General features: G+C 40.0%; 1 protein-coding gene across 5 annotated transcripts in view; it reads left to right on the top strand.

Moving 5' to 3' along the window:
- PRDM5 (PR/SET domain 5) overlaps positions 1–12,095 on the top strand; it is a 59,102-nt gene that overhangs the window by 403 nt on the left and 46,604 nt on the right. For 4 of the 5 annotated variants that reach the window (XR_001876470.1, XM_017825209.1, XM_017825210.1 and 1 more), the window contains exons 2-3: positions 4,007–4,090; positions 11,620–11,742. Coding sequence is in view for 4 of the 5 variants with exons in the window: in XM_017825209.1 (XP_017680698.1) it covers positions 4,007–4,090; positions 11,620–11,742 (207 nt within the window). In the remaining variant the exon portion in view is untranslated. Of the gene's footprint in view, positions 1–273; positions 370–4,006; positions 4,091–11,619; positions 11,743–12,095 lie in introns of those variants that run through there. The other variant, XM_017825212.1, reaches the window with a different exon arrangement.

Below are 12,095 nucleotides of genomic sequence, written 5' to 3'. Positions count from 1 at the left end.
GGGGCGCTCCCCCCCCTCAGGCGGGAAGGGGCGCGGGGGCCACAACGGAGGCTTTGCTCTGAGGATTTTTGTTTCTTTCTTTCTTTTCCTTCTTTTTTTTCTTTCTTTTTTTTTTTTTTTTTTTTTTTTTTTTTTGTTCATTTTTGTATGTCTTGGCAGAGTTGTGAGGGCAGAGCTCCCCCGGGCGGCACCGCCTCCCTCACGGTCTGCGCTCTGAGGGGGTGCCCGCCCGCCTGCCCACCCGTCCCGCCCCCCCCTCACGGCTCTTAGAGCTCGGTGGATGATTTCATTCCTCGTTTCGGGATAATTAACCCGGGCTTGTGAACGACGTGATGCAGCTGAGCCGCTGGTCTCTAGTGCCCCACCCAGGTGATGCCACTTCACACCTCGTTACGGAGGTGATCGTGATCACCTGAAATCTCAGCCGTGAGGGTACAGGGTGGCTCGTCAGGACACATCAAGGCATACCCAAAGCTATAAGCCCTGCAGTAGCGCACACTTTTATGTATTTTGCATGTTTTGCTTTCCATCTTTTGTTCTGGTTTTGGCTCTGGTTCCTTTGCCTGATTTTTCAGTGGTTTCATCAGCAAGCCTCAGACACCATGGGGTGGAGGTCTCTTATTTTTAAGGTGTCCCTGAGTGTTAAGGGGGAATGGAAGGGGAACATTTTTATGACATTTGGCTTAATTTTTTTTCCACTTAAGTTCTTAACTTTCATTTGAAAGCTTTGGGGATTCACACGGGAAGGTCGTACGCTACTAGCATCTGTTAATCCCTGGACTCTGAAATAGAGTGAAACTCGTGGAAATCAGCATCCCTCCATGTACAGCATACATCTGTCAAGCATATACAAAATATCAATTGCAAATATCAGTTCAGAGGTCAGGGGCTAAGCCTCTTTACAGTGTTATTGAACCAATAAGAGGTGCATGCAGCGACAAGTAGAGCAATTTCTTATCTGAATTACTCCAGGTCACTTTAGAACTCTGTACAGGCAAAGTGTGTGTAGTCAGAGTTCTGCCTGCACAGCTCTGCCAGGACATCCTGGAAATACTGCAGTGTTGCAAAGTGTGACATGTATGGCAGGTGGAATGCAGAAGGTAAAAGCAGGGGCAGTTGCAGGAAGGTCTATTTGTATTAGGAGTGTCTGGTTTGTTACAGGCTTTGTCCTCTGGCAGTGAATCCACTGTGCTGGGAGCACAGGCTGTTGGGATGTGCAAAGCCCTGATCAGGCAGACTTTGGGCTTTCATGAGCCGAGGAACCAGCTCTCCAGTTGTGAGGAGTGGTGAAAACAGATATTGCTAAAATTGGTTGGAGACCTAAGGCACGGCTGTTGGGAGAAGGGGGGGTGTGTGTTACTCTTTTCCGTGGAAAGAAAAATCACATCTGAAGCACTCTCAACACGTGCTCCTGTCCAGTAATGAGGCACAAGTGCTACACTTGATGGCTGTGATACAGAGTAGCTTATAGCCATTAAATTCCGTGGAGGTTTGGGATTGGGAAGAGGTGTTGAATGTGACACTTAATTGTGAAGTAAAACCTGTGGTGCTGAGTGCACCGTTTTCTGTCTTGCTGTCACACAACTGCGGTTGTCTGAACTGAAAGTAAAACACATTTCAGATGATCCTGTAACCAGTACCAGCTCTCCAAGTGCTAAGTAGGCCTCTGAAAATTCTGCCGTTAGCAAAGTTTTGGTAATAATGCATTCTGAACTGCTGTTGCCTGCCTTCTGCTTGTGCACCTTCAGGTGTTATCCTGGGCTTTCAGGATTTTTGTTTGTAAGCATGAAAGGTGGAAGCTTTTTGTTTTGTTACCTTAACAAAGGTGTGATTCTGGTGTACCTTCTGTTTTCCAACCACTGACCTTAAGATCCAGAGCCACCAGTTTCATGAGGCTCTTGGTCTATCCATCAGAGAGCCATTGCATTTCCCAGAGTTCCGCTGCCACTGGAACATTAGTCACTGCTGCTTTCTTGAAAGCAACTGTTGAAAATTGCTTTTTCAGCATTGGAATGATGTGCCTTCATATATTCAATCATTTCTGTGGCTGACTTGAGACTGTGTTGTGTGCCTCGCTTTTATTGATCAGTGAGCAAGCTGAAGTCTTAAATATGTTTTTGGTTAATGTATATTGGCATATGACAACATGTTTATTAACTAGGAATAATGTATATATATATATATATATATATATAAATATATATGGAGAAAATGGCCTAAAAGGCTAAATGAATAATTGCACTTTTCCCCATGGACCTTTGTGTTCCAAGACATCAGGTTTTGTTTTCCCTCTAAATTTGAGAAGCCATAAAAAGTGCTTAGAAATCTGAATCACCTACTGCTCATGTTACATTTACTCTGCATTCAGAGGTGGTCATGATGCCTTTTGCTATTGTTTTGAGCTTCTAGAAGGTCTTACACATACTGCAGTAGAGATTTCTTGTTTGGAGTGGCTGGGATGGGAATCATGTGTGGTGTTCCTTGTTCTTAAACTGCTGCTGTGCTTCATCCCGGGGGTGCTGTGGGATTCAGGGATGGGTAAAGTTAACATTTTAGGTGCTGTACACACAGACCTTTATTGGCCTGTTTTCACCTTCGTTGCTGATGAGGTCAGAGAAGGAGGAAGTTTCAGTTTGAGTATTAAATCCCAGGATTTGAAAAGCTGGCAGGGGAGGAACTCTGACATCATTTATTAGCAGAACAATGTAGGGTGTTTTGGAAATCAGTGAGAAGGAAGGACAGGAAGCCCCATAGTACCAGTTCTTGCTGCCATTGCCCACGTCTGTGTCTGCTCTGGGCTCCAGCTGCTGTCTTGTGCTCTTCTTGTCTTTTCACCTTCTGCTTTGCTGTTCTTTGCACTGAACTCTCTGTGCACATTTAAAAATACTGCCCCTCAGTTCTGTTGCCTTATTCTTCAATGCCAATTTTATTTTCCTTTGTTATTACCTCTTCAGGTTTAAATTTAAATACAAGGGGTTTTTTGTTTGTTTGTTTGTTTGTTTTTAATTTGATTGGTTGTTTCCAAGAGGAATGAATCTGAAACTTTTCCATGCCCCTTTTTCTCTGTAGGCACTCTGTAAAAACTAAGCAGGAGAGAAAACATGTAGCAGGCTGTTTCTGGGAACATGGAATGTGCCTGGGGGAAGGGATATGTGGACAAGATCAATACTTTTATTAACCAAATTCTTTAAAAAGAAACACCAAAGTTGCTCTTTAATATGTAGTTATAATCTCTAATGCTTAGAAGTATATAGATCTTTTGGATCAGAGTATGCCTAAGGGAACATGGCATCCTGGATTCCAGGTTGTGGGGCTTGTCACTGCAAATAAGGACAAGGCAGCATGTGTACTGTGATGTCTGTGAAGGACAGAACTCCAAAACCAAATACTTTTGGAAGAACATATCAATGGATGCCTTCACAGCCAATGTTGTGACTATAGCAGGTGGTATAACATTTTAATTTTGTTTATGGAGGCTTGAATCAATTCACAGACACGTGCATGCTCCCTAAATTTTTAAAGGAATCTCTCTGCATGATCAAACCTCAGTTCTTCAGTGTTTTGATTTGGGGCACTTCAAAAAGCAGCGTTGCAAATAATCTCAGGAATAAATCTAATGTAAACCTCGTGCTTGCCAAATACTGTGTTTTGGTTGGATGTCTGTTGCAAGGTGCTTCCTGAAAATTTTGTAAGAAATATAAGAAATTTGACTTGGAAATTTCAGCCTTCTTTAAGATAAAGAAAAATGCTGCTTCCCAGCGGGGAAATAAGCACGCAGAGGAAAGGTGTGGGTTTAAGAGACTCTCCAGGCTGTGAAAAGAATGGAAATGAGCTCGAAGTTGAGCCCTCAAGGGCGTGCACCTTCTTGGCATATAGTAGGACAATCAAGGAAAACTGTCCTCTTCTTCTGTTTGAAGCTAAAAGTTATTCCTCTGCTGGAGTTTGGTGGTTCACCTTTTTGGTTTTGTCCCCTACTGATTCTTTTTATTGCATAATTATTCCTTAGGGTGAAAAATTTGGCCCCTTTGCAGGGGAGAAGCGAATGCCACAGGAACTGGATGAGAACACAGACTGCAGGCTCATGTGGGAAGTGAGTAGAGTGACATCATCACACCTGGCAAAAAGTGTTCTCAGAATTAAGTTTTACTGTGACAAATACTCTTTTTTCTTTTTCTTCTTTCTCCCCCCCCAGCTTAAAGATACTGTTGTGAGATTTTGTACTTTTAAGTTATACTTTTTGGGTGGAGGGGGATTGACTTATTCAAAACTATAAAGAAATAGCAAATGATAGTTTCTAATCAATGAAGTGTGGAAAAATTATTTAAAAATGTAAAAAGCAATACTAAAAAAAATAATTTCCACGGAGGATGCTGTAAATTACTGAGATGCTGATTTATGCTGATCAACAGGTGTCAGCTCATGGCTTCCTTCAACTATTATAAAACATTTCCTGGTGTGACATTGGTGCTGGGCTTTGGCACATTGTATGAGTGAAGTTTTTAAATTGTAACAACTTCGTATGCAGTGAGTAGTTGAGAGACCTTTTACAACATAAAAACCCGGTGCTGTGGGCAGATAGCTGAAGGCATAATGAGTTTCAGGGCTCTTCTGTACTTTTTTATACATATTAGTTGGGAACAGTGGTTTATACAGTAGTTCTTGTAGTTAGGTCCATGACCCATCCCATAACAGTTCATGTTGTGCCCGTTTGCCTGAAGCCATAATCTGAGTTTACCACTGGAGGAGATTCCACTAACTGAAAAATACACAAAATAGTGTTTCCAGCTTGTTATAAACACCTTTTTGGTGCTTCTGTTGTGTCTTTGTAATCTTTCTCTTTCTGCTGTAGTTCTTTGAGCAGAATTTATTTTTTTTTCTTCCCCAGCCAAGCAGTTTCTATTGAATACTATTTACACTGAGGAGGGAACTCATTTCTTACTTTTTCACCTTTCTGTGGTTAGAGGTGGAAGACTGACTGTGATTTTTATGTTGTGTGGCACTGTACAGAAAAAGCTCATGTTTGACATCTGGCTTGAAGCACTCTCAGTGCATTTACCACAAAATACATATTTGTTTGAGAAATCTCTAGCATTAACATCTCTGAGCAGCTTACAAAGAGAGCACAGTACTGATACAGCCTTAGCAGATCTATAAACAGATTCTGTACACTGGAACCAGGAGCAGTGGGAGAATGCTAAAAGCCCATCTCATTAAACCCAAACTCAGTATGAATACAGCAAGTGGCAAAATATTCCTGGATGAGAGTTAACTCCAGCCTGTGAATCCCTGTTTCCCCCCTTCCTTTTGTCTGTTTTAATGTAGGAGTCTGCCCAAAATACCCTTTTTGAGTAGAGGAAGAGATGTGGACAATTTGTTCCCCTTTGGTCATGTACTCAGAGCAACTGTTTTCACCTTGTTTGTTCTCAGCTGAAAAAACCCAACACAATGTGGTTTTATCACAGACATTTGCTGAGGACAGAACATGTTGATGTGCCCTGGCTCACTTGTCCCTTCCTGATATGTTTCTGCATTTTATATTAAATCAATAAAATACTTGAGCTAGAACAAGGTTTATAGAAGATGGTGGGTGGATTGTAGCAACGAGGAGTTTGTTGGAAAGCTGTATGATTTTCCAGCTTCCTCATCGCTGATGCTTAAATGAGATTTATCTGTTTCTGTAAGACATAAAATAAAAGGCAAATACATGTATTTACTGATGACACTAATATGACCCTATCGACAGCAAACCAGAAAATGAGCTTTTTATGAGCTGTTCTAAAATCATTTCATAATATCTTACTGTAACCTAGTTTTGAAAGCCTTGAAAAGATTCCTACATACCAAATTTTATGACTTCCTGAATAATGTTTTAACCCAAGTTGTTCATGTTTACTGAGGTTGGTCTGAACGTGAGCCTTATAATATAATTTAAGTCATGCTGGGAGTAGTCTTAAGTTGAAAATTGAGACCAGGAATGCAGAAAGTAAGATGTTGAGCAGTCCAAGTAGATGGTTATTCCAGAGCCTGTGGGAGGCACGCACAGAAACTGGCCAAGTTTGTGTGTAGTCAGCTGTAGCAAAGATATTAAAAATAACTAATTTGAAGACTATTGGATGAAGGCACACTAAAGCCTGACTTCACAGTCTGTTGGCATTCAAAAAAATGTGTTTTCACAAAGGACACCTTTAGAAAGAAGGCTGAGTAGGATAGGCTTTTTGTAAGCCAAGGAAAAAAAATCAGCATTGGTGCAATGTTTCTTCTCTTGGGAGGTGATGCCTGGGATCTGGGCTTCAATTTTGTGGAGTATTTGTCTGTGAGGAAGTTCACCACATGCATTTCTAGTTGTGCAGAGCAGTGCTCTGTGATGTGGTCTGTTTTGATCAAGCTGTTCCTTTTTCTCTGGGACCGGCATTGTGAGCTGGCATCTTTAAGACATCACGTTGAGACAGAATTGAACACGCTGTGTTTTCTTTTGGTCTTTGGGAAAACTTGGGACCCAAGACATTTATTGAGCCCAGTGATTTTTTTAAATAAAGTTCTGAAGATGATGGAATTCCTCTTTAAATTAAATCTAGCAGGATGCCATTGATCTGCCTGTAACGTGTGTTGTTTTAAAGAAATCAAGGCTTTATATTTGCTCATTCAACAGATTCCAGAGGAGTGGGGTGGGCGGGAAGCATCCTTGATCTTACTGTTATCTGTGTGAAGAGTTACAGGCTGAAATATTGTATTAGTGTGAAAGGGAAACCCCCCAAATTTATTATAACCATATAGTTAGGAGTGATAAAAGCCAAGAAAACGTCCAAATGGCTTTGTGCTTTTTCTTTCTTACTGTTAAGAAAACGTCTCTGTGTTACCCCCCAGTTCCTGTGTCATCTCTCAGACTGCTGTGCTAGTGAAGGACACAGCCAGTTGCTGGGGATGAGCTGAGAGTTTTGGTCTTATCATCCCACTGACACCTTGATTAAATACTGCTTTGTGTGTGTCTATTAGTACACCTGGCAGAGCTGTTTTAAATTATGTGTGTTTGCTGGAAGAGCAAGTGCTTAAAGGCAAGAAGGAAATTATCTTCAGGTATTAAAAAGTTCACGGAAGTTTTTGCTCTGGAGGCTCAGATGTCCCTTTGCAAAGGAAAGATTATTGTCCCTCAGCAGGAAAGTGGCATTCATTTCACTGCTGTTGGATTGTGGCAAGCATATACTTCTGGTGAGGACTTTGGCAAATGTTAAAACAGGGAGGGCTGGAAAGGCTTAGTCCTTCTCCAAATACTCTGATATACCATGAAGAAATGTTGGTCAGGGTTGGATGGAACATAATATGCCGTGTAATGCTGAATGTTACATATTTCAGGTTTGGTTTCTGTCTGTCTGCCAAGATCATGTTTTCTTCATTGTTGTACTGAGGCCGAGAAGATCAGAAATCATTCTTTCAATGGCAGTTAATGTTTGTGTTTGTATGAGAAAATGAAATGATCTAATGTTTCTAGTACTTAACTCTCATCGCTTTTGCGGTGACAATTGGTTTTGGTTAAATAAGCCTGCCTGGAAACTGGTGAAGGCAACAGAAAAATCTGCTCTTGGCAGTTTTACATCGGAGCTGTAATGTTTGGGGTTGAGGTATGAGAAAGTCAAACACTTTAAGCTTGGTGTGTTTTGGTAGAATTTTTCCTTTTTTTCTTTTTTTTCTTATTTCTTTGATATCTTGCCTGTAAAATGTGGTTGTGGCACACAAAGGCATTTGCATACAAGACATGAAGTCAAATTATGTCCAGAGTTTCATGATAAAATAAATCTTGATTTGATGAATTCTGTGTTTGCCCTGAAGATGAATGTAATATTATAAATCTAGCTCTTAGCAATGTAGTCTTTATTTTTTCTGAATGAAGACTACCTTTCCAGTCGTTGTTCCTCAGATAGTATTTACATTTTAAAATTGTTGGATTTTAATGTTTTTGGGTGAGTCTTTGTTAAATTTTCAGAAATGCTTTTGTTTTTCTCATTTCTTAGGCAAATGATCTGGACTTTCACACAAGTCAGAGCTGCAAGTTTGCATCCGAGATTTTCAATTTTCATGAATTAATCCCCACTGGCATAGATAGGTGTCCAAAGTAGTTTATTGTGTTAAATTTGTTTATTTAGGTAAATTTCCATTAAAACTTGTTTTAGTCATCTTTATCCATTCAAATGTATGATTTCGTATTAATTTTAGTAACTTTTGGAACAGCACCTTAATAGTCTTCTGGTTTTGGTGATGAGAAGAATCTATTTCCAAAAGTGACTGGGGCTTAGCCTCCCATCTTCAGTTATGGGATTTATGTAAGATGTTAGGAAGCACCTGTTGATAGGCTGTGCTGTTCCTGTTCTACTCTGAGCTTGTTCTGGAAGACCACACACTATTTCCTCAAGGAGATTTGGGTGTCATTCCAGTGAATGTGAAGTTCACCCCTGCTTATGGAAACTCCACAGAATGTTAGCGGGAGCACAGGAGTGAGCCTTCTGTACCTTCTGTCTCTGACAAGGTCAGGTCATGTCTTGCACCAGAAGGAGCTTCATTAATGTGAAAAACTGTGTATTTTGGCTGAAGGAAAACGTCACATTTTGTCTATGTCCCAGGACTTCTTAGTGAGTAAGGAAATCACCAGTTTCTGCCTCAGGTTTCTTTTGCAAGTGTTGTTTTAATACTTTCTCCAGCAATGTTAAAATGTGAGTTTGTGCTCTGTGATGGGGGTCTGAAACTGAGGATGCAGAAGTATTGCATCTACCTGTTTTATTCTGTAACAATAAAAAACATGTTTGCAGCTCATCAAAAAAAATGCAATGCAGAACACAGTACCTTTCTTTACATGATTGTTTGATGAACATAGGTTTTTCCATTTATAAATGTTTAGAAAATGGTTTCCAGAAAGCAGGCAGTGTGTTTACTGCCTTCAGCAAAGATAACCATCTGCTTACTTGCAGTGAAGTTTTGTTTTTCCCTTCTTGCCTTGCCAGGTGTGTGTGGCAGAGCGTTTGCAGTTGCACTCATGAGCATTTTGAAGTAGCACACGTGACAGCTTGGGATATGTCCTGGAAATGTGGGGATAATTTCGTATGTGGTGTTTGTTAATCGGCTTAATTCATCTTACTGTGAAGACATTTGACTGAGTTAGCTCAGTGACACCTTTGTGTTGATTCTCAGGATGATAATTCTTTGAGGTACTCTTGTGTCTGGTGTGTGCTTTGGATATCGGTGTGCATTTTAGGTGTTTTAAATGTGAAGTTTGTGATTCACTGCCATGGTATTCAAAGACCAGTTGTTCCTTTAGGAAACTCGCTCTCCATGCAACCACGAAAGGACTGGTGAATGTCACCAGTGTAGTCCATGTTAAGTACGGAGCTTTTACTGTTTTTCTTCACTTTTCATCCTCCCATCTGTGTATTTAATGCAGCGTTATTTCTTTATGAGGTGAAAAAAGCAGTAGAAAATATAGAATGTTTTTAAGGGATTTACTGTATTCTTTTTTCAATAGTTTCCTTATGTGCTAAGGCTTTGCTTTATGTTTTACATCTCTTTATGGATTGGCAGGGACTGAGAAAGCATAACTGAGATCACTGTGTATCACTGAAGTGAATATAAATTATTCTTACGTAATTTAAGGATCAAGCAAATGAAGAACTGGTGAAAAGGTGGATAGTGTTACATAGGGTTTTTATAATGGGACCTGAATCGCTTCTCTTTCCAGCTCAAGATCTGATGGAAACCTTTATAGGGCCTACATGGTGTGCTTCTGTAGCCCATACTTTGGTAGCCAAATCACAAAGCCATTGCCTTCACTTTAATTGCTCGAGGATGCTAATCAGCAGTGGCCACCGTTGTCATGGATTTCCTGTGTGGAACTGGGTGATTATTACAGTGGTACAGAACGGTTTGGGTTGGAAGGGACCTTAATGGTCATCTTGTTCCAACCCCTTTGCCACAGGCAGAGATGCCACTCACGAAATCAGGTTGCTCAGGGCCCCATCCAATCTGGACTTGAAGAGTTCCAGGAATGGGGCATCCCTAAGTTCTCTGGAAAACCCATTGCAGTGCTTAGTGTTAGATAATATTGTTCCCAGGTGCACTAAAGTATGTACATTTGATATTTTCCATGGTGGTTAATCTATGTGTTTGAAAGTCAAAGAGGTTTTAAAGTTTGAAATGCTGACGCTTTTCCACAATGTGTCCTTTTTAAGGTGTGATGTTTTCCTTTGGAAGAAGAGTAATAAATCTGGACGACTTATTTGTTTGCAGAAACTACAGTAGGGTTTTTGGTTTTCTTTAAATCTGAGAAACAACATGCTGTCACCAGCTATTATTGTAAGGGAATACATTTTTTCCTTCCTGATGATATCCTACATGTTTAGGTAATTGAAGCAGTCATACTGAAGGAATATGATATTGCATCTATTAGAAACAAATATAGCAAGAATGTGAGTCATCTAAAAACAAAGCCACAAGGACAATCTAATTTTGATCTTACATGGCCGAATTCCCTGGCTCTTAGGAAATACGTGCAGTGGATCCTTCTTGTTGACAGATGAAAAGGAAAATACGTTCATTATATAAATTAATCACGTGGAATAGTAGTGTGGCTGTATGACCTTTTAGCACGGCTCTTTATCATCTGTATCAGTGGAGATTCAAGTGATTTATTATTTAAAATTAAACAAATTTTTTTGGCAGTGACAAATGTATTTTTTTCAGCAGTATGTCTTTGTGTTTCAAGGGTGAAGAACGACTTGGTTAGTATTAAGTTTTTATTTCTATTATCTTCATTTTTTCAATGTAAGGTGGAACTTTGTTACAATCATAGAAATTATATGGATCTGTAACTGTAGCCAAAAGCTCCGGATTCATCCATGTCTGTATCTTTTGTGTACAACTCTTTTTTTTTTTTTTAAGGTGGCTTTTTCACTTAGTGGGCAAAACCTGACACCTGAACATGTCCTCTAGTGAATAACTCACAGCCCCTCACCTACATAGGACACTAATTTGTTTACTGAAATTATCTCCTATTCTGACAAAATTTCAGCCAAGCACAGTTTAAGACTGACTGCTGTTCATTGGGGCTACATATTTAAAATTCTTTTAGTGATGCACATATAAAAGATATTCAATTGACCTGTAAAATAGGATATATGGAATGAATAAATATTGATCCTTAATCTGAAGGTAGATCTCCATCGAAGGGCAAGATGGATTTTGCCCTTGCTAAAGGAACCTCTCAGGTTGTATTGGTTTCTGGCAAGATCCTAAAGAAAAAGAGGCCTGGAAGGAACAAGGAGAGAGGAAAAAATAACCTAAGCACCAGTGATGAAGCTTTCAGACTGGGGAGGCTCAGGCAGAATACTTGTTTACTAAAGGAAAGTGTAGGAAAAGAGAGGGGGAGCTCAATAAAGTTGCTAAATTTGAGTTGCCCCCCTATTCTGAGGTGAATAAATACGTTTACAGGAAAAGGTGAATGAGCACCACAGCTGTGCTACCTGTTGAATGCAAGATTCACTTGCTGAGCACCAGCTTGCCTTGGTGCTTTATAATGATGTGTGTTTGGTAAACAGTTTTAAATTTACTTCTTTTTTTTTTTGGTGTGTAATGTTGCAGGTTCGTGGTAGCAAAGGCGAGGTCCTTTATGTCCTGGATGCGAGCAATCCACGCCATTCCAACTGGCTGCGCTTTGTCCATGAGGCTCCATCCCAGGAACAGAAGAACCTGGCAGCCATCCAGGTAGATTTGGTGGATTCCTGCCATTTGCCTCCTGTTCTTGATTTACTGATTTGATCTCCTCTTGGGTCTTTATGTCTTGCAATAAAATTGTAAGATCTGAGAGAAGCAGCAAACTGCTTTTCTGTTTCTACCCTTCTTTTTAGAACTGAACTCTTGTGCTTAAGTGTAATACCCTAAATAAGATTGATATGATGAAAGAATCTGAATCTGATTAGAATCTGATATTATTTGAAAGGTTTCTATTAATCCACTGTGATGAAATTGCACCAAATCACTCACATGAACCGTTTCTCCTGATTTGAAGTGAACAGTGTACATAAAAGTAATTTCCAGAGTAGTTAACTCACAATTAA

This window comes from Lepidothrix coronata, unplaced genomic scaffold (genome assembly GCF_001604755.1).
Source record: "Lepidothrix coronata isolate B3197 unplaced genomic scaffold, Lepidothrix_coronata-1.0 Scaffold116, whole genome shotgun sequence".
NCBI classification, from domain to species: Eukaryota; Metazoa; Chordata; class Aves; order Passeriformes; family Pipridae; genus Lepidothrix; species Lepidothrix coronata.
The sequence above is the reverse complement of the archived record's forward strand: the minus strand, read 5'-3'. Positions and strand labels throughout refer to the sequence as shown.